We start from the raw sequence: 27,388 nt of genomic DNA, 5'->3' as shown, positions 1-27,388 counted from the left end.
AAGGAAGAATTATCTTAATTCTACATATATTGTAATCCGTGCACTTTTACACTCTACCCCAGTAGCTCAGAATCACATGATATTAACTTAATATTGCTTCCGCCCAGTCTTTCTTCTCTTGTTGTACTATAAAGCCAATGTTTTTACAAGTAAAAAACAATACTCATTTACTTTAATATCTTTAACACATACAACAGTCACTGAAAAGACCCTCATTTACAATACCCCTGAGGCAGACTTTATAAAACTGCTTTACTATATTGCATGCAGTCTGTATCATGAAATGTTTTGTACAGATACTAATCAGAACAAAATTTTACTTGGTTATTTCTTCCCTTTCAGTGTCCTTTTAAACATTAATGACATAAAGTGGGGTATATGCAGCCCACCCACAATTTTAACAAAGTCAGCAAATGTCCAGTCTTTCTCAGCCATTTTTTTTTGCAAAGCCATATTGCTCAAAAATGACTGATGCTTTATCGTTATTGTTTCCCATTTATTCACTAATTTCTGTGTTGTTGTTCACTGTGGTCATGTTCATCTCGCATCAGCAGACTCTGGATCAAATCAAAGATACTCTTGATTTTTCTAGTCAACTCCTGTGCTTTTTTATCTGAAGCATTTTCCTTTGGAACATTGGAAAAGGTTTCACTGACACAGTCTGTCTATGAGCTTTATTTTGTCAGAAGAATGAGAAACAGAATTTCTTTCTGTTTGCTGGTTCACTTTTTATTGGATAAACTTTTTTATTCCCCCATAGCCTGTTCTGCATCCAAAAATGTCTTTGATCCACAAGAAAAAAATGCTCTGAAGTGAACTGGGTGTAGCAGCTTGAACCTCATGCCTGCCTTTTGACATTTACTGATTGCTGGGATAAACTTGCCTAGTGCCTAAAGCCTGTTAAACTTCTGCCAAGTGTACCGTGAGTAATCATTTTCCAGATACATTATGTCTCTAATTTTTAATAATTTACTCTTCTGCCACAGTTTTGTCAGGATCATCTCTTTCTGCTGTAGTGATTGCTTCTTTACTAATATGGGTATAGCTGCTTTCTCATGGCCAGCCTTGGAGCAGATACTCAATGCTACCTTTCATTTAACATATCGTGAAGTCGAGTACCAGTCCAGTTGCTTTTTTGTGCTTTCAAAAAAAAAAAAATAGTCTGTTCCTTCTGGATGTTCTTCATCTCACATTGCTGCAGTCCTTACATATGGGTAGTCCGCTGTCCTCGGTCAGCCCGAATACCAAAGTATTAGGCTGACGTCGGTCAAGGCGCTTAAAACTGACATCAGGACGTCAGGGTACAAAAGCGCATGACCGACGTCATTTCCTCAGTCTTTTTTGCCGCATGGTCCGATGCAGAAGCAGCGTTGCAAGTGCCGTTCGGCGTTCTGAAATTTTTCGAATTCGGAGTTTCAGACCGAATCCAAGTTGGCTAAGTACCCCGTTGGGGAATATTTTGGTTTTTTCTTGCCTCAGTGTTTTACCGGATGTCAGAAAAAGTGAATAACTGTATTTCTTGTGGGAAACAGATACCGCATAGGGATTATCATTCTTTGTGTATTCCTTGTTTGGGGCCTGAGCACGACGTTGCTGGGTGTCGCTTTTGTGCTAGGTTCAATAAACGCACTATTAAGCGAAGGTTAGATTGTGCTAGGCTGGTCTTTGGGAAGCGGTGCAGTTATAATATGCCGTCGGATTCTCCAGCGCCCGCTTCTGCGAAGAAGCGCAAAGACAAAGCAGTTAAACCCAGGCAAGATGAGTCGTCCGTTCCGGACGCCGGTTCTTTAGAGGCTTCAGTGGAACCGGTGGTTCCGACGGAGACTTCTCTGGAGTCTCAGGGGGAGACTTTGATTTTGCAGGAGGTGGTCTCTCAGGAGGCAGGTCAGGCTGAAGGGGCTTCTCAAGTTACTGTACTCCCTCCCTTCCTAGGGTGGTTAGGCCTTCTCCTTCTGTTTCCAAGGCTTCTCCCAGAGGCAGGCCAGTTTTAGCTTCTGTTGGTGTCACTCCTAGTTCAGCAGGGTCTGTGCCTAAGAAGCACATGCTTAAAATGGCAGAAGATTTGATTACTCTGATTAGAGGTTCTTTGCCCCCTCCTGATAAGAGGCCTAGGGTGGAGCCAGAGTTGGGAAGTTTTGAGCAGGCTTCGGATGTTTCAGAGTCTTCAGCTGAAGACTTGCAGGAGTACTCTCCTTATTCTGATTCTGATGCAGATGATTCCACTCCTTCTGCTTCTCCTCCAGAGGATTTTTCTTTTTCAGAGACACTTCATTCTATGAGGGAACATTTTAAGTGGGAAGGTCAGGACTTCTCTGATTCTAGGAAAAGGCTTAGGGAGTTTTTGCTGTTACCCCAGCATAGGCCTTTGGCTATACCCCCTGTTCTGGATGTTGTGGAAGATGTGTTTGCAGACGCTTCACTTAATCCTGATTCTCTGCCTCCTGCTCCTGTTAAACCGGATAGGTATTACAGGGTGCCTGAGGCTCATAAATATCTTTATAAGAGTCCTAGGGCGGACCCAGAAACTATTAGTCAGGGACCTAAGGGTGTCAAGGCCTCTGTTGTAAAAAATCCGGTTCCTCTAGATAAAGAAGCCAGAGCTTTGGATAGATGGGGAAGGAAGGTCTATACATCTTCTACCTTAGCTATGAGGGCTTTGAATTGCCAGTTTCATATGTTGAAATATCAAAACTTTCTTCTTTCTCAATTGAAGTCTAAGGTGGATGCTCTGGCGGAAGGCATTGAGTGTAAAGAATTACAAGATTTGGTGCATGTCTCTGAACAGGTGGGTAAGCATTCATTACAGTGTGGTTTTGATGCTGTGCAGGCCTCGTCTAGGGTGGCTGCCACTGGCTCAGTTCTTCGCAGGCACGCCTGGCTGAAGGATCAGAATTTATCTGACCATGTTAAGACAAGGATTTTGGATGCTCCTTTGCAGTCTGATGTGTTGTTTGGCTCACCTGTGGAGTCAGTCTTGAAGAAAATGGAAGACAAGGCTAAGTCTATGCAGGCTGTTAAAGATTTTTTGCAAGTTCAGCCTCAAGTTTAGTAGGAATTGGCCTGCTAAGGGGTGGGCGTATCCTTCTTATGATTCTCAGTCTAGGGGTAGATCTAGACGTGGTAGGGGCAGAGCTCAGAGTTCTTTCAGGCCTAGAACAGGGAGTTCACCTGCACAATCTTCGGGTGAGGGCAGGGGCCAGTCCTTTCGTAAACAGGCCCAATGACCTACTTTTTCAGCTGCCAGATCCTTCTTGCCTGGCAACACCTTTGGGAGGAAGGTTAGCACTCTTCAAGGAAAATTGGATGTTGATTACCCAAGACAAATGGGTATTGGATATCATACACCAGGGGTACAAGTTTTATTTCCATACCTTGCCTCCTTTCAAAGGCATGCCGGACGTTCCTCCTCAGCAAAGACTAGAGGCTCGCAAACAAATTTCTCTACTACTTCAAATAGGGGCCATACAACCGGTCCCTCTGCCAGAAGTGGGCCTAGGATTTTATTCTCGCCTGTTTCTAGTACCAAAGAAAGGAAACACGTGGAGACCAATTTTGGATTTATCTATCCTCAACACATATCTGGACATTCCCAAGTTCAAAATGTTGACGTTACAACAGCTTTTACCTCTGCTGGGCAAAGATCACTGGATGGTGACTCTGGATCTCAAGGAGGCTTACCTTCATGTTCCTATCAGGCCCAGTTGCAGGAAGTATCTGCGTTTTCGGGCTGGGACTTCACATTATCAGTTCTCTGCATTGCCCTTTGGCTTATCTACTGCGCCCAGAGTGTTCACGAAGGTTCTGGCTCCAGTGGTAGCTTTCTTCAGGCTAAGAGGAATACAGATCTATCCTTATTTGGATGATTGCCTGATTCTGGCCCAAGAAAAGGACGAACTTCTTCATCATTTACAGTATGTGATGGCAGTGTTAAGATGCCTGGGGTATTCTGTGAACGAAATAAAGTCCAGTCTAGTACCCTCTCAGGACATGTGCTTTCTGGGTGTGAGACTGAATACAGCATCCCAGATGGCCTTTTTGACCCCAGACAAACAAAAGAATCTTTCTCTTTACTTCCACCAGTTGTCTCGTCAGTCCAGGCTGACTGCAAGGACAGTCCTTCAAGCCTTGGGGTTCATGGCATCTTGTATTCTGGTACTTCCCAATGCCAAACTGCATATGAGGAAGCTACAATGGTATCTCAAGAATGTATGGACACAGCACTGCCAAGATTTGGACACTGTCATTCAGATAATACCTTGCATTCAAAAGGAATTTTTGTGGTGGGCTCAGGAATGTCACCTAAACAAGGGACTCTCTGTGACCCGGCCAGAGGCGAGTCAGATTTTAACGACAGATGCCTCAGACAAAGCTTGGGGAGCTCATCTAAATGGAAAATGGGTACAAGACACGTGGCCTGCCAGACTTCAACATCTACATATCAACTTGAAGGAGATGTTAGCAGTCCAATTTGCATTGATAGCTTTCAAGGATTTACTTCTTCCAGGGCAGGTGTTGATTCAAACAGACAACACAACTGTCATGTGGTACATCAACAAGCAAGGGGAACATTCTTATCCTCTATGCAGACAAGCAATGATTTTGTGGGAGACTGCTCTCAGTTTACAGCTAAATCTTCAGGCAAGGTTTCTGCCAGGAGCACAGAACTCCTTAGCAGATGTGTTGAGCAGACAAATTATGGATCCCCACGAGTGGAAATTGGATCCTCATGTATTTCAGAGATTGACAGTGTTATGGGGAACTCCAGACATAGATCTGTTCGCTTCTCCACTAAATTACCAGCTGCCAAAGTTTTGCACAAAAAGGTTTCATCCCATAGCTTGGAAAGTGGATGCTCTCTCATGCAATTGGAGCAATCTTCACGTGTATGCCTTTCCACCTCTGCCTCTCCTCCCAAAGGTACTGCTGAAGGTCAGACAGGACAAGCCAAACATGATTTTAATAGCTCCAGATTGGCCTCGACAGCACTGGTACCCATTACTGAGAAGTCTGGTACAGGAGCCTCCATGGCCTTTGCCTTCGATTCCTCACCTGCTGTCTCAGGAGAACAGTCATTTACTCAATGTCAAACTTCATTCTCTGCATCTGACAGCCTGGCATATTCTGTTTTAAACCCTGGAGGGTCTCAGCTTCCACAACAAGTTTTGAATGTTATTTTGGAGGCCAGAAGGCCTAGTACAAGGAAAGTTTACGCAGATAAATGGAGGAGATTTTTATTTTGGAGTACAGCAAAGGACTTTGATGTTTCTAAACCTAATTTAAGTGTTGCGCTTCAATACCTTACTGAGTTATTGGACAAAGGTTTGTCCTTCTCCTCTATAAAGGTTCATGCTGCAGCAATTTCTGATCACTATGACTGTGACTCACCATTATTTTCTCAGCCTTTGTTTAAGCAATTCCTTAGAGGGGCAAAGAATATAAGACCCCCACGTAGAGCTCCTACTCCTGCTTGGGATCTCAATTTTGTGTTGGAGAAACTCACTCTACAACCTTTTGAGCCTGCAGCATCGGCAGAGTTGAAATATTTATCATGGAAGACTGCTTTTTTGTTGGCCATTACCTCTGCGAGAAGGGTTTCTGAATTACAGGCCCTTATGGCAGTTGAGCCTTTCTTAATTTTCCACAAGGATAGGGTGTCTTTGCGTACTAACCCTTCTTTTATGCCTAAAGTGGTTTCTAGTGTGGCTTTAAACCAAACTATTCATTTGCCTACTTTTTATGCAAACCCCCAAAATAAAGGGGAAAGGATTTTGCACACTTTGGATATACACAGACAGTTGCGATATTATTTGAGCAGAACTAAAGGGTTCAGGCAGTCTCAGCAGTTGTTTGTTTCTTTTGCTTTGGGTTCTCAGGGCAAACCTGTTTCAAAACAAACTATTTCTAAGTGGATTGGTTTTGTATTGCTTTCTGTTATTCCCATCATGGTAAGGAGATTCCAGCTGGGATTAGGCCTCATTCCACTAGGGCTACTGCCACTTCTACAGCTTTTTAAGGGGTGGCTACTAAAGATATTTTGGAAGCAGCTACTTGGAGTTCAGTGCATACTTTCTCTAAGCATTACCACCTTCCACTTTACTCTAGATCTAGGGCTGGATTTGCCACTGCAATTTTACAGGGCATGTTGGCAGCTCCTAATGCTTTATAGTTTTGCCATCCTCCCTTACCTCTGCTTTGGGATTCTACCCATATGTAAGGACTGCAGCAATGTGAGATGAAGAACATAGTACAGTTTTGTACCTACCATAAATGTAGATGTTCGAAGATCCACATTGCTGCAGTCCAATTTACCCTCCCTCCTTCCCCTCTGTTGTTGAAGGTGGTGGTGTGGTTTGTGTTGTACATATTGTAAATATGGTTAGTGCACAGGTGGTTGGTTAGGTTTTGCTGGTTTTTGGCTTTGGCCTTTCTTGTTAGGGCCTTCTGACATCTGGGGCAAGAAAAGACTGAGGAAATGACGTCGGTCATGCGCTTTTGTACCCTGACGTCCTGATGTCAGTTTTAAGCACCTTGACCGACGTCAGCCTAATACTTTGGTATTCGGGCCGACCGAGGACAGCGGACTACCCATATGTAAGGACTGCAGCAATGTGGATCTTCGAACATCTACATTTATGGTAGGTACAAAACTGTACTTTTCTTTGGTACAGCAGAAAATCTCAGTTTTTTCTTTGCATGCTCCATCTTATTTATTTATTTATATTTATTATTATTATTATTTATTTATTTATTTATCATCATCATTATGTTTTTGAAGCAGATCTTCTTTAAAGCCTAACACTTAGCCAGCCTTTTCTTCATTTCAACCTCTGATTTTTGCAATTTTATCAGTTCATCTGAATAGCCAATTAAAGGTTCTTCTATTTTTTCAGCCTTTGGTTTTATTTATTTTAATCACACTTAATTTGTTTTCCTCTAAATTACTGGAAGCTATCTCTTTTACCAAATATGAAGCTTGAAGTGTTTTTTGCTGAGCAGCTATAGGATTCTTCCTATCCAGTGTTTTCTCTTCACCTTTTCTGTGTGATTTTCTTTCAGGTTCTCTGTAAAGTTCTTTTTTTGCTGGCTTCCAGGAACTGCACATACTAGCCAGTAACTGAATTTTAATCAAAATGATGATTCCACTTGCTGTTTTTCTCAGTTTCTGTTTTCATACTGGGAGAGCAGAAATTAAGCTCTTGATCATTGTGTAGCCATCTTGGAAGTCCCAACCTGGTAAACTCCATAATATCTTCTTTAATAAAATTCTGCCCAAAGACTTTCTCTTCAGACTAGCAGTAGGCCACCCATAATGAAGAATCTACAGTGATTCCATGAACTACATACCCATTAGACTTGCCAGTATCCTCTGCAAATTTATGGAGGTGACTGTTATAGAACTTATTTAGAGGAAATGTAGGTGATGTTCTAGTTCTAGATGACATAAACTAGTGTGGCTTTATTAAGGGAAGACTATGCCTGCTAGATGTGGTTTTCTTTTCTGAAAAGATTGCAGCTTCCCTGGATGAGATGTTAAGTGTATACACAGCCTGACTTGATCTTGCTGAGGTTTTTAACACTAGCTCCAGGAAGGAGTTGAAAATAAAGTCTGAGGTTGAGGTCTGCATATACGTAATCTACTGGGCTGGTGACATGTACAGGTGGGAGGTCAGCTTTCCTCTTAGTTGAAATTGCTTGTAGGGCATCTCAGGCTGTGTTCTTAATCCGCTTTTAGGCTTTTCCTTTTTAAGAAATTTTTTATTGATTTAACATATTTACAGTATATACACAGAAAGAAAGAAATTCAGTATCACATACTGTTAACTCATTATGGGTCTTGATATTTCACTAGCAACATTTCAAGGCTATCCCAACAACTGAAATGTTTAGTATGATTTATAGATCTTATGCTAATCACTTCTTTTTCAGTTTTACCTAGTATTGCTGTTAAATTAAAAAAAAAAAAAATTGAACATAGGAATTGAATTCAATTTCTAAATGTTTGTAATAACTTTTCTAGCAACTGCCATAAGACTCCAAAGCATTTTTTGTTTGGCTTGTACATATAAAAGTGGTGGAACATTCATTAGTATTCTTGATCTATTTAAAGAACAATTTTCAGACAACAAACCCCTTAAAACACTTGACTCTTCCCAATATACATTTAGTTTTTTTCACAGTCTATAAACAGTGTCCATTCAGCTTTTATATCTTTACTGCATCTCCAGCAAGCTGAGGAAGTCATTTTGCTAAATGTAGAGATTTTGTACAGAGTAGCAAATATTTTATATATAATTTCCACATAAAAACTTTCCAGTATAAACTTGAAGAAGTTTGACTAACTGATTTTAAGTAACAAAGTTTTATTCTTACTATCTATTGAGACACTTAATTTTATGAGGCTTCTTTTCAGGTACCTGGTTTAATAATGGCCTCTGCCTCACCAAGTTTACTAATGATTACAGATAGTGTAGCGGTGTCATGTTTGCTTGAGATGCAAAAAGTTGGACACTGCCTATATGTGGTGCAACGTAAATGGTGTGGCTTTCGAGCATTAACAAAGTCAGCAAATATAATAGCATAATTTTTAGAAAATAATGCCTTGGGCTACAGTGTTAAGAATTATAACATATTAACATTTACAAAACAAATGGTGTCTGTCTGTTATTAGGTTTAAGAACCATTTAAGATATATTGTTATTGAGGTCTAGGTACAGTCATAAATGGGGATCTCACCATTGATCATAAGGTTGCCACAATGTTTAAAAAGCCTTAAATGTGACCCATATATCATAAATTAGTACTAGGCTAGTTGTCCTTATAGGCCATTTTAAGCCTAGCCAGTTACCCCATGTCTTCCCATGTGAGAATTGATACTAGCAACTTGTGTTTGTAAGGTAAACACTTTAACCATTATACCAACCATTATCTCTTCAGATAAGTCATTTTGCATTGTACACTTCACTTGTTCAGCCAGTAATTTACTATGATACACCCTTCTGCACTGTCTTGATGAAACTTCTGGTTCATCTGGCTAGTATTCAGTGGTTTCTTACTAAGTGGGTAGATGGGTAGATGACCTTTGTTTCTCAGACTTCAAAAATGTTCTCCTCCTTGGTGCCACATTGCCTTCTGTTGGGGAGAATCTATGCCTTGTTGTGTGGACTATGAAGGGCCCTTTCTTCAAGATTTTATGGAGCATAACAGTGGGAGGTCTGATACATGTACAATGAGTTATCCTTAAAATATCTATTAACACTAGTAGAAAATGTCATAGTGGTTCCTTCATCTTGGAATGCTTCCCCCTTCTTAATGTTATTTACTTAATACTTTTCAAGTACATGTTGATAAATGCATTGATGTATGCACATTTCACCACAGGACAATAACATTCTAGCTGTTCAAAAGGCTGCATAAGCCTGTTACTGAACTGTAAACCTTAGTGCTTGGAGTAATCCTTGTACCATTTGTGGATTATCATCTGCTTCAAGTCTGCATTACTGTGCCTTACACATGTAGCTGGTATGCTTGTCTTTCTGTGTACAGCAAATATATTCCCTCTCTCAAGCAATGCACTGTTAGTCTGTTTATAGTGTCATTTAGCTTTGTCTTCATCATGGCTGAAAATATATCTTTTAATGGAGTTGCTCATTCACCTGCTTGTCAAACAATAATTAAAATATATAGAATTCATCTAGTTGGTAGAGGGTATTCTGGTTTCCAAGAAGACCATCCTTTATTTCATACTTAAGGAGTTAATAAGCTTAAATCTAATTCCACTATTATAGGAAGTGGAAGTAATATTAAGAGAGTTTACAGAGGCCATGAAAGTATGGGGTGGGGGTCCTGAGCTAGATTCATTATCTCCACACACAAGTAGGTAGTAGACTAGGATTGCAGAGCCAAGTTATTGTGTTTAGAGGAGTAATGTGTTAGGCTGATAATGTATTACTTGCTGTAATTCTGTTTTGACCTAGAAGAGAAAAACTAGGTGTGTGTGAGAGAAATCTGCCAGATGGGTGATGACAGTGCAATAGTTGGAACAATTTGGGAAGAGAATGAGATTGGTGATTTGCAGATGGGAAGAAGATGCAGAAAAGTAAAAGCGCTGAGGAGGGGGAATGCCAGATTAAATTAAGTGCAGTATAAGAAAGGAGAGTGATAACGGACAAGTTTACTGCAAGCATAGTGCCATGTGTATACAGGGTGAGTGCAGAATACATGGCTTGTTTAAGGGATGAGTAGCCTGTAGCAAGAAGGAAGACTGGAAGGAAAGTGTGTTGTATTATAGAGTTCAGGAGATGGTGGGAGGAACTATGGAAATCCTACCCTCAGTGAGAGATTGACAGATAAGGGAAAGGCCAGAGCTAGTGCAAGAAGTGAAAATGTGACAGGAGGTTGAAAGGGACTATGAGGAATAAGAGAAATCAGTAGACAGCTGTGGTAAGGTAGGAAGGAGTGAGGCATGTCTTTGTGTAAGGCTTGACTCTGGTATTAAATCTGTGGTATTTCTTTGCACGACTTCTTTAAAAAGTTCTTGTAAGTCATGGGTATGCAGGAAGTACCCCAGTATAGCTACCTGAAGAATTCTGTGTCCATTGTCTAGAACTGTGTAGTAATAAGAACATACATTGTATGTTTGCTTACTACATTTATTATAAATTCTAAACCCTCTTGCATGATATTATGGAATGTTTACGGTAGCCTATTGCTTTTCTCAAAATTTTCTCAAGTCTATAATTATAACTATAACTGTGTGGACCTTTTGACAGTATTTTCCTGGTTAGGTTGCACTCCACCACCAAATAGAATCTGACAGTGTTTTCAACAGAGAGAGGTATCTGCACACCTGAAAGATGCACATTGTGATGAGACATGTCGGTTATGTAAGCATGAATATTCCTAGAGCCTGCTGATTGCACAGTTTGGCTCATTAGGCTTGCTATAGTCAGTAAAGTCTTGGCATTCTCATGCCTAAAGGGTATCATAGTAAGTATCCCTGTGGCTATCAAATTGTCCATCAGATCATTAGACAAGGCTCACATGGCCTTTTCACTAAGATGGTGGAGGTTATTAGTTGTAGCACTTCTTGAGGAGATTGTTGGGTGGGTCCTTCTCATAGCCCAGGATGTTCATGAGAGCACTTCTTTAAAGACAAGGTTAAGGTCTAGACCTTTTCAAGGTAAGTCTGGTGCTCAGCTTGCTCCTGTTCCTTTCAGGTGTCGTGACCCTAGACCAGTGAGGATTTATGCCTGAACCACATTCTCTTCAAGTGTTGTGACCTTAGACTAGTGAGGATTTTTGCCTGAACCAGGTCTCAACATCATCTGTGCAAACTGGGGATGGGGAGAGGAGTGCCCTTGGCGTCCACGTGGTGGGGGGAGGGGACCACTGGTGCATTGTGAGGTTTTTGCACTGCTTTACCTTTGAGTGTCCTTCTGTACTCCTTGGTTGACCATCCTAATTCCAGAAATGTATCCCTTGAGTCATAGACATAGGTGGGGGCGGGTACTTGGGAACTCTTCTTCAGACTGGTCGTCTGGCTAATATCTTCCAGCAGGCCATAGATGAGGAAAGACCCTCTTGTTCATTCCGTGCTGCAGCAGATATCTTAGAGAATGAAACTCAAGCAGTTGGATGTCTGTTGAGGGTGAGACATGCTTGTGTTGTTGGTACTGTTGCGGAGCTCAGTCTGAAACACAAGCCAGTTCCAGCATGGATCTCTCTTCACTTCATGCCACCTTTAGCTGATGCATACTCCTTTGCTGATTCCCAGTCCCCCTTCACCTAGTGTGGGTCTGCCGTGTACTTGCATGTGCTTTGGCTACATTCATAGGTAATATGGGAAGTCATGGTTCTCCATCTCCTGTTTTGTATATGTAGCTGGAGGATTTTGAGGCCAATCTTCCAGAGACTGAAAATAATTTTGAGGCCTCTCTCTGAGCAACACATAGGGGATACTGAATTCAAGCCTCCGTTTTCACTTATCTGGATGATCCAGTCTTTGTGAGTGTTGTCAGACTTGCGAGAAACACTTAGGACGGAATACTGACCTCATTCAGTCACTCCAAAAACATCTTGTAGTGTCTCTGGGGAGGAACCCTGAGGTGTCTTTGAGCTGTACCTCCCTTGGAGCATATAATTTGTGATGTCATCATAGCAGCCTAGTAGCATCAGGGTGCTGCTGCATTGGCTCCCTGAAAACTTGATTAACTTTACAAGCTTCCATCTGTGTCGGAAGATCATGTAACCTTTTCCCACTGCTGACTACAGTCTGGTCTCTATAGTCCATCATCAGTCTCATAGGGTCTGTATTATAACAACGAACGATCAAATGATCGAACGTTGTTATATCTAACTCTAAGTTCGAATTCACAAGACATCGAATAACCAGAACAGTGATTTTTTTCCCAGGGGGAAAAAAATCTCTGTTTCCAAAAAAAAACCATTTCTGCCCCCCACACCCCCGACTTGGGGGGCTGTTCCCTCAACACCTCCCCTACTTAAATATACTGACTCCAAGATCGCATTACAGTGCCGAAAATGGCAATGTGACGAAGCGGCCAAGTGACTTCTTTCCCAGGGAAAGAATTTGCTTATATGCCGCTTCGTCATTTTGCCTTTTTGACATTTCAAGTTCGACCAAGACGCATTCGACAAAATGCATCTTCGGTTATCTGATAGGAACCCATCTCATACACCATAGCATTTTACTCCCTTACTGATAAATAGGGAGTTTAGAGCTCTATTCCAGTGTGACAAGAACAGACTACTCTTCTGATATGTTGGGACTTTGATCACTCAGCTGCTTGTCTTGCCTCTTGTTATTCCAAGTGTGTCTGGCTCAGCAAGCACTGGAAAAGCTTGACAATCTTTCTAAATCTGGATTAAGTGAGATCCTTCAGGGGCTTTTGTCCCAAGCCTCTTCAGCAGACGCCATGTATCTTTGAATATGCTGATGCTTTGGCCAGGGAAAAACATGCTTAACTGTGTATCAGTGCAGAATGGGATAGTTGAATCTATCATGCACTAGAGTGGAACTCTGAATCAAAATCTGGGTTTCTCAGTTTGTGTAGCCTACTTAAAACCTGGTCAGCTACCTCTTGAATGGGGACCTCACTATGAGAGCCACTTATAATTACTTTGCTCATCCTCCCCCTCCCATCACTTAAATTTTTTCTGAGCTAGCCTATACTTTGTAGAACTTTGTATTAACTGTCTGTATATACATGAAATTGTACTCTCTACCTCCATTTACTGATTAATGCACTTTAATGCTGTTCACTCTTTGCATATTTGAACACTTTATTACTGTTTATATCGACGTACATCTTTGTAATTTTGTATTATGTTGTTTATTGCAGTGGATTGCTTCTCCTTTTGTATGCACACCTACAGTGTAATGTGTTGTGAAGCTCTCTGTCCTGTTGGCTTGTTCAGGTAGTGGCTGAATTGGTCCGTTATTGTTGAGTCCATTGTCCCAGTCATCCATAAATAAATAAAAGAATTTATAACTACGTGTAGGTATATGTATAAATTAAAACTAAATACCTCAACAGTAAAGCAGGGGAAACTAGAGTGTGCTGCATATGTTGTACATTATCATTTTGTCTATACTCTGTGGGCTGAAGATATTCTTCGTGTTTCTCTGTTGCAGTCATTACATTTGGGTTATCTGCTTGCAGGTAGCCCTCAGTCGGCCTGATTAACAAAGTCTTGGGTCCTGCGTCGGTTGCTGTCCCTTCTTCCATGATGTCAGGGGTATAAAACATGCAGCCAACACCATTACATCAGTCTTTCTTGCTGTGCAGTGCCCGAAGCAGAAGCAGTTCGCAAGTGCCGGTCGGCCGACTCCTGAAGTTTTCATTTTCGAGTTTCAGAACTGAAGTCTTCAACTAAAGCTAAGTACCCCGTTGGGGAAACTTTTTCTTGCTCCTTTCTGATGTCAGTAAAAGTTAATAATTGCATTACTTGTGGAAAGCAAATACCTCATAAAGATTTTCATTCGTACTGTATTCCTTGCCTAGGCCCTGACCACAACGTACCTTGCTGTCGGTTTTGTGCTTTATTTAATCAGCACACTATGCGTCGTCGGTATATTTTTGCCTCTAAATATTTTGGTTCTCGGTTTAATTATCCAGAAATGTCGTCGGTTAGCCATCTGACTACCGGGATTCTGAAAAAATGCAAAGATGAAGACAGAGACAGGCTGGCGAGGTCCAAAACTGCCAACAACACTTTTCCTAAGCCAGTCGCCAGTTCACCAGTACTCAATGAGGTGCTTTCGCAGCCCCTGGTACCCACTACTTCTGATTTGCAGGCCTCTACTGAGACCCATTCGGAGTTCGGTATGCCGCAAGATGCTTCAACTGTGGAACCCGTGGATGTCTTTACCTTGGATGAGTCCGAAGCCGCTGTGCAGGCACCGGCTTCTGAGGTTGTATTCAGGCCTATGGACTTGCATATTAAATCGATGCCTCCTTCATTACTTAGGCCTAAATCTCGATCCATGTCTAAAAAACCAACGCCCAGGCCACATGCTCAGGCCTCTATGCCTAAAAAACAAATTATAAGAATGGCTGAAGATCTAATAACTCTAATCAGGGGTAGCCAAACCCCCCCACCTTCTAAGAGACCTAGGACTGAGGTTGATTATGAATCTTCTGATCAGGATTCTGTTTTTTCTAACTCTTCTGGTTATCTGGATTTGTCCTTACCTACTTATGAGGATTCTGATGCAGAGGACTCTATTCCGCTCTGCTTCCCCTCCTGTGGATTTTTCTTTTGGGGAAACCTTGCATACTCTAAGGGAGCATTTCCACTGGGAAAGCCAGGATTTTTCTGATTCAGAAAAGAGGCTTAGGGATTTCCCCCTCCTACCTCAGCATAGGCCTTTAGCTATTTCTCCTGTACTAGACATTGTTGATGATGCTTTCTTGGAATCTAGTTTGGCCCCTGATTCCCTGCCTCCTGCTCCCAGAAAACGTGACAGATAACACAGGATCCCGGAGTCCCACAAGTTCCTTTTCAAAAATCCTATTGCAGATCCAGAGACTGTTTCACAGGGGCCCATGGGCATTAAGGCTTCTACTGCTAAAAATCCTACCCCTTCTGATAGAGACTCCAGGGCGCTGGATAGATGGGGTAAGAAGGTTTACACTTCTGCAGCCTTGGCCATTAGGGCTTAAAACTGCCAGTTTCATATGTTAAAATATCAGCAACATGTTATTGGACTGCTTAAACAGAAAATTATGTTGATTCCTGACTGTGTGGAAAATAAAGAATTACAGGATTTAATGCATTCTGCCGAACAACTTGGAAAACATACTTTGCAATGTGGTTTTGATTCATTAGAGGCCTCTTGCAGGGCTGCTGTTACTGGGTCTGTGCTCAGAAGGCATGTTTGGCTTAAGGAGTAATCTTTGCCTGATCATTTTAAAGCTAAATTGTTGGATGCTCCTTTAAATCAGGACCGCCTGTTTGGCAACAAGGCAGAGGAAGTTCTTAAAAAGATGGAAGATAAAGCTAAATCTATGCAAACTGTTAAAGATTTTTTTCAAGTTCAGCCTCCTAGATTTAATAGGCACTGGCCCTCTAAGAATTGGTCCTTTCCAGCCCCTTCCAGTCTTCTCAAGCCAAACTGAGACACAGCAAAAACCCCAGGTTCCAGTCCCAGGGGACTCACAAAACTAAGCAGTGGGGGGCCTCCACTTCCAAGTCTGGGAATAATAAGACTCCCCACTATGGTAAACTGTCTCAATGACTTCCTTTTAAAATTTCCAAGCACTTATCAACTGACTGCCCCTTTGGGTTGAAAGATTGCTCTTCATGCAAAGAATTGGGAACTCATTATTCAGGACAAATGGGTTTTAAATATAGTGTCCAAGGGATACAGATTTCACTTCCACACGTTGCCAACACCAAGTGGGTGGCCGGACCTACCCCCAAATCAGTGGGCAGAGGCCCAAAAACAAGTACTTTCTCTCTTAAGCATGGGGGCTATTCAGCTGGTACCAGAAGAGGAAATGGGACAAGGTTTCTACTCGAGACTTTTCCTGGTACCCAGAAAAGACAATTCATGGTGTCCTATCCTGGACCTGTCTATTCTAAACACCTTTTCGGAGATTCCAAAATTCAAGATGCTGACTCTTCACCAATTACTTCCTGTGCTAGGCAAAGATGCCTGGTTGGCAACACTAGATTTAAAAGAAGCATACCTGCACATCCTAATCAGGGAATCTTGCAGAAGATACCTATTCTTCAAAGCAGGCTACATGCACTATCAGTTCTCTGCACTGCCCTTTGTCCTATCTACTGCGCCCAGGGTATTCACAAAGTGCCTAGCTCCAGTTATTGCATTTTGCAGGCAAAGAAATATTCAAATATACCCACACCTGGATGATTGTCTAATTCAGGCAGAAAGCCAGGACATACTTTTGAATCATCTGGCCTTTGTACAAAGGGTTCTAACTTGTCTAGGGTACACCATAAATGAAAAGAAATTGCAACTGGTACCCTGTCAACAAATTATATTCCTGTGAGCAAGCTTGAATACAACTTCCCAGATGGCTTACCTCACACCAGAGAAACAAATTCATTTGACAACCTACTTCAAACAAGTGGCCACAAAAACCCTGCTATCTGCAAGACAAATACTGCAGGCCTTGGGGTTCATGGCCTCCTGCATTCTTCTAATTCCATATGCAAGACTGCATATGAGGAAACTGCAGTGGTATTTAAAAAGCCTATGGTGTCAACATTTTCAGGACTTAGAAGCAATGTTTCCTACCATACCTTGCCTACGCCTAGAGTTCCTTTGGTTGGCAGAGGCCTGCCACCAAAACAAGTGACTACATTTTACACCACCCCCTGCCACCCAGACCCTAACAACAGATGCATCAGACTATGTATGGGGGGCTCATGTGGCAAGGAAGTGCATTCAGGGCAAATGGAACTCAAGTCAAATGCACCTGCATATCAATCAAAAAGAAATGTTAGCTGTACAGAATGCTCTCACAGCCTTCAAGGACCACATTCTTCCAGGACAACTAATGGTAAAGACGGACAACACCACTGTTATGTGGTACATAAACAAGCAGGGGGGGTACACATTCTTACCCCCTCTGCAGACTAGCCATGGTATTGTGGAACACAGCCTTGAGCTACCAAGTGCATCTACAAGCTCAATTCCTGCCAGGAAAATTAAATACACTGTCAGACGGACTAAGCAGAAACCTCATGGACCCACACGAGTGGAAACTGGAACCAAGGACTTTCAACATGTTGACAAGCAAATGGGGGAGCCCAGATATAGATCAGTTTGCCTCTCCCCAGAACTACCAATTGGACAAATTTTACAAGGACTCCCCACAAACAAGCCTGGAAAGTGGATGCTCTGTCCTTCAGCTGGAAAAACCTATCAGTCTATGCCTCCCCGCCCCCCCCCCCGCCTCTGTTCTCCAAAGTGCTACTAAAAATCAAACAGGACAAACCAAGGATGATTTTGATTGCTCCAGACTGGCCGCACCAACACTGGTACCCCCTTCTGCGCAGTGTGTCATGGTTATCTCCATGGCACCTGCCTCAGACTCCTTCCCTGCTGTCTCAGCAGGAGAACCAGATTCTGCACCCTCAGCTTCTAACACTGAACCTTGCAGCCTGGCTAATTACTTAATCTCTCCTTTACCATCCCTCAACAAACCTGTGATGGATATCATTTTAGAGGCACGGAGGCCTAGTACTAGAAAATCTTATGCTGAAAAATGGAAAAGATTCTGTGACTGGAACCAGTCTCAAGGGATGAGCACAGCAGCGCCCAATTTACCCCAGATTTTACAATACTTAACTGAGATGCTTCACAAGGGCCTGTCTTTTTCCTCCATTAAAATCCACGCCTCAGCCATTTCAGCTCATTATAACACAGAATCTCCCCTCTTCTCTCATCCACTGCTCAAGCAGTTCCTCAGAGGGGCCAGAAATGTGAGACCACCCAAGAGAGCTCCAACCCCAGCTTGGGACCTTAAATTTGTCTTGGAGAAACTCACTCTACCTCCTTTCGAGCCAGCTGCTACTGCAGACTTAAAATTTCTTTCTTGGAAAACAGCTGTCCTTTTAGCAATTACTTCAGCTAGAAGGGTATCTGAATTACAGGCCCTTATGGCAGTGGAGCCTTTCATCACCTTTCATGCAGACAGGCTGTCCCTCAGAACCAATCCATCCTTCATGCCCAAGGTAGTATCCAGTGTGGCTCTTAATCAGTCCATTCATTTGCCAACCTTCTTTCCCAATCCACAGAATAAAGGGGAACGGATACTGAATTCCTTAGATGTGCACAGACAACTTAGATTCTACTTGAACAGGACTAAACCTCAAAGGAAATCTGAACAGCTGCTGGTGGCATTTGCTGCAGGGGGCAGAGGGGAAGGCTATTTCAAAGCAAACCATTTCTAAATGGGTAAGCCATTGCATTCATTTCTGCTATAAGCACCATGGAAAACCTATCCCCCAGGGGATCAGGCCTCACTCCACCAGGACTGCATCTACCTCTACAGCCTTTCTCAGAGGCGTCCCTACCAGGGACAAGCTAGAAGCTGCTACCTAGAGTTCTGTACATACTTTCACCAAGCATTATCATTTGCCAATTGTCTCTAAATCCAGAGCTGGCTTTGCCACTGCAGTCTTGCAGGGCCTTATAACTGGCCCTAATGCTATCTGAATTCCTCCTCCCAACCATAGCTTTGGGAATCTACCCAAATGTAATGACTGCAGCAGTGAAACACGAAGAACATAGTACACTTGTGTACATTTACCATAAATGTAGTCCTGGTTACCCTCCCTCCAGCCCCCTAACTTCTTTTGGCTATACCTCTACTTTCCTTTACTATGCTTAAAAGCCTTTTTGGTGTATTTGCTTTTTTTGTTGGAGGTATATCTTTGTACTTTTATATTTAATTGCTTCCCATTAGGGGGGGCACCTGACATCTGGGGCAAGAAAAACTGATGTAATGGCGTCGGCTGCATGTTTTATACCCCTGACGACCTGACGTCATGGAAGAAGGGACAGCAACCAATGCAGGACCCAAGACGACGTTAATCAGGCCGACTGAGGGCTACCTGCAAGCAGATAACCCAAATGTAATGACTGCAACAGTGAATACACTCGAACATCTACATTTATGGTAAGTGTACAAAACTGTACTTTACATGTCTTGTGTGGATAAGCGACATAATTTGGTGCTACGTACTCTGCAACAGCTAACTGAGATATGCAGGATATAGTATGCTAGGAATGGTGTTATCAGATTCACTAGAATATACTGCTGTACAGTAGAGTTTAGTAGCAGGAAACCCAGTTGTACCATATATTATACCAGAATTAAATGCAGTGTTATTGTTGAAAACCATAATTATGATTGGGACTATAGTGAAAATCATGTTGTGTCTGAGACCGAGATGTCAAGCATTTCGCCTGAAGACAGAGGCTTGAGAGGTAATTGAGGTGAATTTATTGACATCCATGTTTAGAACACAACCTGAATTCCAGTCGGAAAGATGTAACACACGTACCAGTGTTGCACGGAGAGTAGCCACCACAGAATAATGGCGAGAAGCTTTTAAACACCTCATTCAGTTTATACAACAACAAAAGTCCAAATAAATTGTTTAACAACTTCCCCTTACTCTTACATGATCAACACTTTTAGTGGTTTTGAGCAAGACTAGAGCTTAACAGCATATTAGTGTAATCACTGTGCACCAAGTACTACATAGTTTTAATTTAAAGTAGTTTAGTTATTTATACAGTTATCTGATATTTACTTCATTTTATCATGGTAATGTCAAGTACCTGTTTCATGAAAAAAACAAATTGGATCCATGTTTTTGTAAAAACTGCTCATGTTAAAAACAGTTGGCCTGCAACATATTGAGTAGTCCTAGTGGACTATGTTCCCTTTAAATAGGACTTTAATATTCTAGACCACGCTAAGTAGCATTTGTTGTATGAACTGTGGTGGAATGTGAAAATGATTTTTTCATTCATTCATTTTCCAGCTGCCTGCCTTATCAGGTTCAAGGTTGCAGGCTAGCCAGTACCTATTTTGGCACACAGTAGGTGCAAGACAGAGAAAGCAATTCTCAACAGTGTGCCAGATCATACGCACACACACACACACACACACACACACACACACACTCTCTGTGTCACGTACACCGTCTCTCTGTCTCTGACACACACACGCGCACACACACACACACACACACACACACACACTCTCTGTATTTCTAATATTCAGTCACACAGTGTGTACATCTGTGAACAAGTTTAAAGAATGTGAATTCATCTGTTACTTATCTCTGGGATGTGGCAGGAAACCAAAACATACCAAAACTCATCTGAACACTGGGAGAACATGCAAACACCACACAGATGGCATATCAGCAGAAGCAAGCTGCAGAATCAAGTTGTGTAAGACACCAATGCTAATCTCTGTACCACTGTGCCTCCCACTGACTGACTAGTTATTGTGAAACATTTTCTCCTGAACACTGTTATGTGGCACATTTGATCACAGATCTGATCCACTGATGAGAATTTTGTGTAACTTTGTAGATGCTTACAGTAATATGTAAATATGAATTTGTACAAATGCCATTTGTAGTCTTTAGTCAGTAAAACAAAATGACAAGTGGAATCCTGAAAGTTACAGCTTACTAGTTTTAAGTGTTTTAAACTTTTGTGTATTAGAATCTAGGAAGAAGTACTGTGTCTGATTTGTGTATCGAATATTATTTGTTACAGATCCATCAGCGTACCAAGGAATGGGACGCCTTACTTTTAGTGGTTTACTCAATGCTCTTGATGGTGTGGCTTCTACTGAGGCCAGAATTGTCTTCATGACTACCAATCACATTGACAGGTAAGGAGTAACCTTGTGTACTACATCATAGTAGAGGGAGGAGTTGGCTTAATGGACTGTTTAAATCCACTCGCTAATTAGATATGTCATACCCCATCTTCCAAGGTAAAACGTGCAGTGTATTTCTGAGAAGTTTTTTCCAAGCTTTGTTTTTAATATAAATGGTTGTGTTTAGTTCCCTACTGCAGGTTGATGCCATAATATGAAGCAATGATCTATATACCTTCGACAGCCGAAATAGCTATGAACTGTTCTTTTGTTTATTTATTTGCTTGTTAAAGTGGTAAAGTCTACTGATCTGCAAACCCTTTACAGCCGCAACCCTGTCCAGAGGCAGTGACAATAAATATGTAAAGTTTAAATTCTTTTATAACATACACTTTAACATTATAAAGGGTTTGAAAAAATAATTTGCAAAGACGATAATGCCTTCAGTGATTAAAGCAAAATAATAATTATTTTCTGTTGAGTCTTCCTGCAGTCGGTGATGAAACTGGGGAATGACTACTTAAGAATCGTTAAGATGTTTGGTTGACATGCCACTCTGATGTTGTAGAGGGAAAAAGCTGTGACTACTACCCAGCTGACCTGGATTTTGATTAGCATATCAGACACTGACAGAGAGGGGGAATGGGCCTTCCCATCATGGGTGGGAGGGTGGTCATCAGTGACTCTCCCTAAGTGGTCTATAGCAGTGAGTTGCCTGTAGATGTGGTCAACAAGGCAGAGGGGCAGGGAAAGGGAAGTGGTTAGAGCATATAAAGAAAGAAAAAAAAATGGATGGAGGCAAAGAAGACCAAGTCCCTGGGACACCCTTAGGATCTATGACTGGCCACAGTAATTCTGGTGCAAGTCCAGGGAGGGGAATAGGAAACTAGCTAGACCCAGCATGGACTTGGGGCACTGGAGTCTAGACCCAGAAAGGATGATGTGCAAGGTGGGGGAGACAAAAAAAATTTTGGCTGATATGTTATGATAGCAGTAGAATAGAACTGCTGAAGTTATAATTGAAGTAATGTCAAGCAGCAAAATGTTCTGTACGTCTTAGCTGTGACTAAGGTACTTCCCACAAAGACTTTGAACATATGCTAATGCAGAGTGTTGCATGGGCTTTCAGAGTGGGCAGTTAATGTTCTAACAGTTTTCAATATAAATATTCTGTCTATGCACAGGAGATTTTACAGATCTGTAATTAATTAATTTGTTTATTGTGTTTGTTAACTTAGATAGGTCAGCTGAGCCTTGACAAAAAGGCTCCTTTTCAATGAAGGTCCAGTGACAGAAGCTCTAGTAAGTGCAGTACATGTTTTAAGAGGAAAAAAAGTTTACAGTTGAACGAAACACGTTGCAATAGTAGTGCACAATTACTACAGAAGAACATGTAATGCAAGTGGCACATAAAGAAATATGTAGGAATACATATACATTTGCACAAACATGTATACAGTGTTTTTGTTTAATGTCTCACACAACCTGTGTTTAGTAAGCATTTTACAGTTACAATATTCTTGTCTATGAAAAGTTGTGTCTGTTTCACTGTTTTTCATTATTAATCTATGTTTCATTAAAAAAATGTATCCATATTCTGTTAATACAAATTGTATAAATGAAGTACATTCTTTTTCTTCTTTCAGCCTTTTCCCGGTTAGGGGTCGCCACAGCGGATCACCTGTCCGCTCATGATTGGCAGTGGAATTTTAACGATGTTGAGTTGCCAGCCCGGCGCCCAACCTTCTACAGAAGGCACACACACACACATGCACTCACGCCTAGGGCCAATTTAGAGTGTCCAGTCCACCTACAGCATGTCTACGCGATGTGGGAGGAAACCGGAGCACCTGGAGGAAACCCACGTGACCACAGGGAGGACATGCAGACTCTGCACAGAAGGCACCTCAGCTGAGGATCGAACCGGAGAAACTCTTGCTGTGAGGCAGCAATGCTAACCGCTGCACCACCGCGGTCACCCAAAGTACATTGAGTTATTATATTTGTTTCTCACAAATTTGTTATATATATCCGCTTTCATTATTGATACATCTTAAAATTTGTCAACATTTGTTATTAGACTGTTAAGATGCAGCCTTTTGTTCCTGTATTTATAAATGCTTTGGCAATGGTTCATGATTTAACTGTCTTTAGGCAGCTAGGAGTCTTCTTGTATCACTTTTACTGTGTGCTCCAGTGTCCCTCTTTCCTATTCTGCATCTATTCATATGTTTTAAGTTAACTTTAATTTCTGCTTCTCTTTTCTGTTTCACAAGTGACTTTCTTCCTTTGTCTGCTGTACTGTGCCAAATTGTTTTTCCTCAAGATGATCTTGTTATGTGTGCCTCCACTCCCTCCCCAAAGCAGTCCAACAGCTGTGGAACCTGAAGTAGGGATGCATGTTCTCAAACCTGACAATTATATTCCCCTGTTATAAAAGGCAGACATCCATATCTCCTTCAATTCCTAAGTGCAACTGCATTTTATTTTAAGCAGGACAGAATTTTTACATGTGCTATAGAGTTTCACGTCTGTCCTTCCTCTTGACAGAGTTAATTGTATCACATTTTATAGGTCTGGTTAGAATTGTTCTACCATCATGTTGTACTAATCAAATTGTTTCATTTCAAAGAGTGACAGTTTTGTGGAAGTTAAGAACAGCACATAATGCAGAGTTTCCCAGGTTCATATGCCAGTAAAGAACAAACTCCTCTTTTGTTATGTCAGCGTTTTCTCTTCCATTCCAAAGCTTCAGTATGAACTGTCTGCTTCTCTTCTTAGCTGCATATAAGCAAGCACAATTTCCACCATACTGTCACTTCTGAAGCATAAATAGGCTGATAAACCAGGTGGTCTCCTGAGTCCTTTTGAGAACTGCAGGTATCCAGTCAGCATCTGCCACTCCCCTGCCTTATTCCATGATGTCTTCTGTCTCATCTGTGTATCCTTGAACTCCTCTTTTTATTATGAAGAAAAGAAATGGCTTGGCAGTATGCTCTATCACCTTACCAGCCTCAGTTTGAAGTAGCACTTCTTAGACTGTTTTAAGTTATAGGTTAAGTTGTTAAGCTTATGACTTAAAATTCCTTCAAGGTTCACCTGTTATAACCCCATGTAAATATTTTCTACTAAATCTTGGAAGTTATTGTGTAAAACATCTTTTATGTTTTTCCCTTGTAGGTATTTATTTTTAGTATTAGGTTCCCTGATTTGATGGTAACTCCCCAGTGGTACATTCCAGTCATAGACTTCCAAATATAACCGTATCAGATATTACCTTATAATCCAGACAAAGGTCAGTTCTGAGTATCCTGTATGGAACCCGAATAGAAATACAGTTCCTGAAGCCTTTATGAATAGTTCAAGTATTTCATTCCAAATATTTTTCAGGTAAAGTTGTATCTGTGAGCTATAAAGTGATACAGTGCTTTTCCCTGACTGCATAGATATTCCCTCTAAAATTATTGGGCTGGGGTGGGAGGTTGACATAATGTTTAAGGTGGTTACCTTACACACACAAGGTGCAGGGTTTGGTTCTCACATGGGGTAATTGGCTAGGCTTAAAATGGCCCATGAGGGCAGTTAGCCTAGTACTAATCTATGAACGTATGAACCTATGCAAAATGTGCTGTTTTAACTTTGGTAGGTAGATACGTATGGATAAAAATTCAGATTTTTGCCTCCCATTGTCACTACATCTTTAATGATGGTGTCATTTTATACAGTTTTGCCATTTATTTTATCATGACCATTTGTCCTTTTTCCCAATCTTCTAATGCTGTGTTTATTACATTAAAGTTCAGATCATTACTGCTGTACTAGGTGCATAGTTTTGTATAATTATTTATCAAAGTAATTATGTTACTCAGTTTTCAATTCTCAAAATATTTGGTTTCCCATAGTTCATTTTCTACTTCTATATCTGAGAAGAATAGTCCACTCACTGTAATACTTTCCATTGACCGACTTTCTTGTATCAGTTTATGGTGTTGTACAAGACCAGCTGCCTTTTCTAATGTATTATTTTGTATTTGTAGAGCTTGGTTTTATTTTTTGTGAGCCCTGTCAATGCCACAAGACTGGCTTTCAGTCAGTTTTAGTGCTTTGGGAATCCACGTGATGCGAAGCTTACCATATCATTTCCTTTGAGATTCTCTGGTACATAAATTATTTCATCTGACTGTGTTCTTAGTTGTCTATTAGCCATGTGTTTTCTTTTAACAGAAATTTTTCTTGACGTTCTTCTTCCTTAAGTCATCCATCTAGGTGATTTAGCACATTTTTTATTTATTTTATCCATGTGTCATGCTGAGATGGCAAATTACTTTTTTATTTAACTTTATATAGTTTTGCTGTAGGTTGTGTATTTTGATGTCCTTAATTGATGACTGCTGTAATATTGCTTACATATGGGAAGTATCTTGACAAGGATACCATACATCTTACCAGCATACCAGAGCTTGGAATGTTCATCATATTGATCACTGCTCCAGTAGTCTTAGCTACATGGAGTATATCCTGCAAAGGCTGTAATAGATGGCAATTTCCAAGATGGCTGCACACTGATAAACAGCTTGATTTCAGTTCTGCCAGCTAGGAAAGGTGGAAACATTGACTTGGAAGAATCCTGCAGCTGTTCAGCAAAAAGCAGTTCAAGCTCTAGTTTTAGTACAAGAGATGGCTTCCAGTAATTTAGAGGAAAAAAATAATTCTAAGGTTCTCAGAGCTGATTAAAATTAATAAACTATTGAATGAGTATATCAACTCAAATAGCAAAAGTCTGGAAACAACGGAATAAGCTTTAAACAGCTATTCAGATGAATTGATAAAACTGCAAAAATCGTCAGAGGATAAAATGAAGAACAGGCTGGCTGAGTATGAGACTTCTCAAGAAGAGCTGTTTCAAAAAAAAGGTAGAGTTAGAGAACAGAGCACTTAGAGAAAATCTGTGATTTTCTGATGTACCAGAGAAATTGGAAGTAACCACGGCTCGACTTAGGCATAGGCAAACTAGGTGACCGCCTAGGGCGCCGTACAGCCGGCCTCGTAAAGGGTGGAAGTTTATGTATTTATTTAATTTAATTAATGTACTTTCGTTATTTTGCAATCTTCTCGGTGCCCTGTCTCTGAGTGAAGGACACAGAGAAGATCGCAAAATAACAAAACCATAGAGCGAAGGGAAGGGGGAAGCACCCTCCCACTTTTATAGCATCAGACTGCCAGGAGGCTGGCTTCAACAAGTAAAAAAATAAATATATATATATATATATATATATATATATATATATATATATATATATATATATATATATATATATTCTGCCGTCACGCGCGGAACTTAAATTAGTTCAGTGAAGAGAGGGGTTAAGGTCATCATGCGTGCACGTGTGGCCGTTCAGATTTTGGGGTAACTGAAAATTTGTTAGGCTACTCAATGGTCAAGCCTGGTAACAACCTTTAATTTAAACTGTAAATTGGTACAATATAAAAACTGAAGAACATTCCAACAAACACAACTTACAGTCTCAACAGCCAACTTGACACTGATCGTACATATGCACCAGCTGTATGTGGATGGGACTATTTAGTAAGAAGTTATACAGTCTGTAAGTATGGTGTAGTGTGCAGTAGTGCATGTTGTATTGTTATGAAGATTTCTTAGCAGAAGAAATGTGAGGATGAAGTCGTTTGGTTATTTCTGAAGAGTACAGATGTCATTTGCTGAATGTCAGACAGAAAGTGAAAGCAGTAAATAAATAATTAGCCGCATAAAGAGCAACCACACTTCACCTTTCATCCAATACTTTCTTACATTTGACGTAAGTAAATCTGATTGCATTTTTATTCATGGTGTCTTAAGCTTATCCAGAAAAGGCAATATGCATTTATTTGAGTTTTCTACTAATGAAAAATTGGCAACTTTATAACTATATAACCACCTTGTAACAAGTGAAGTGCTAGTCCCCTGCATACCTTTAATTACCAGCTGCACCACAACAGTGAAGAAAAATGTGTCACTTTAAAATGTTTTTACATGAAAACCATGTTGTTTTATTTTTTAATCTCGTATTTATTACAGTCTACTGTACAAATGTATTTAACATATACATATATACCACCCTCTGATAAAAAAAAAAAAAACAGCAGTTTTATTAATCGAATGACAATATAGCTGGTGTGCTCATAGACCCTAATACATATTAACAGATAAATTTTTAACTTATAAAAAAGAAGTAACCATCCCAGAAACAATATATATATATATATATATATATATATATATATATATATATATATATTCATACAATAAAGATAAATAGATTCCCATAATATATGTTCAGATATAAAAGCTTACCAGCCATAATTTCTAATTTAATTTATAAACTGATCAGGAATAAACACTGTCTACTCCAATAAAATGAGTCGTGGGTCGGTCCAGGACAACACAAGCACATACCTATCCACACCATCTATGTGGGTGTTTT

The 27,388-nt window shown here is 40.8% G+C and overlaps 1 protein-coding gene across 1 annotated transcript in view; it reads left to right on the top strand.

The window, feature by feature from the left end:
* The window catches only part of LOC122804989 (mitochondrial chaperone BCS1), a 537,566-nt gene that overhangs the window by 416,676 nt on the left and 93,502 nt on the right, over positions 1-27,388 (top strand). The window contains exon 6 of the mRNA XM_044075235.1: positions 20,798-20,915. Coding sequence (XP_043931170.1) covers positions 20,798-20,915 — 118 coding nt within the window. The remainder of the gene's footprint in view (positions 1-20,797; positions 20,916-27,388) is intronic.

This window comes from Protopterus annectens, chromosome 6.part0, assembly GCF_019279795.1.
Source record: "Protopterus annectens isolate FY-2018-M chromosome 6.part0, PAN1.0, whole genome shotgun sequence".
In the NCBI taxonomy this organism is placed as follows: domain Eukaryota; kingdom Metazoa; phylum Chordata; order Ceratodontiformes; family Protopteridae; genus Protopterus; species Protopterus annectens.
The sequence above is the reverse complement of the archived record's forward strand: the minus strand, read 5'-3'. Positions and strand labels throughout refer to the sequence as shown.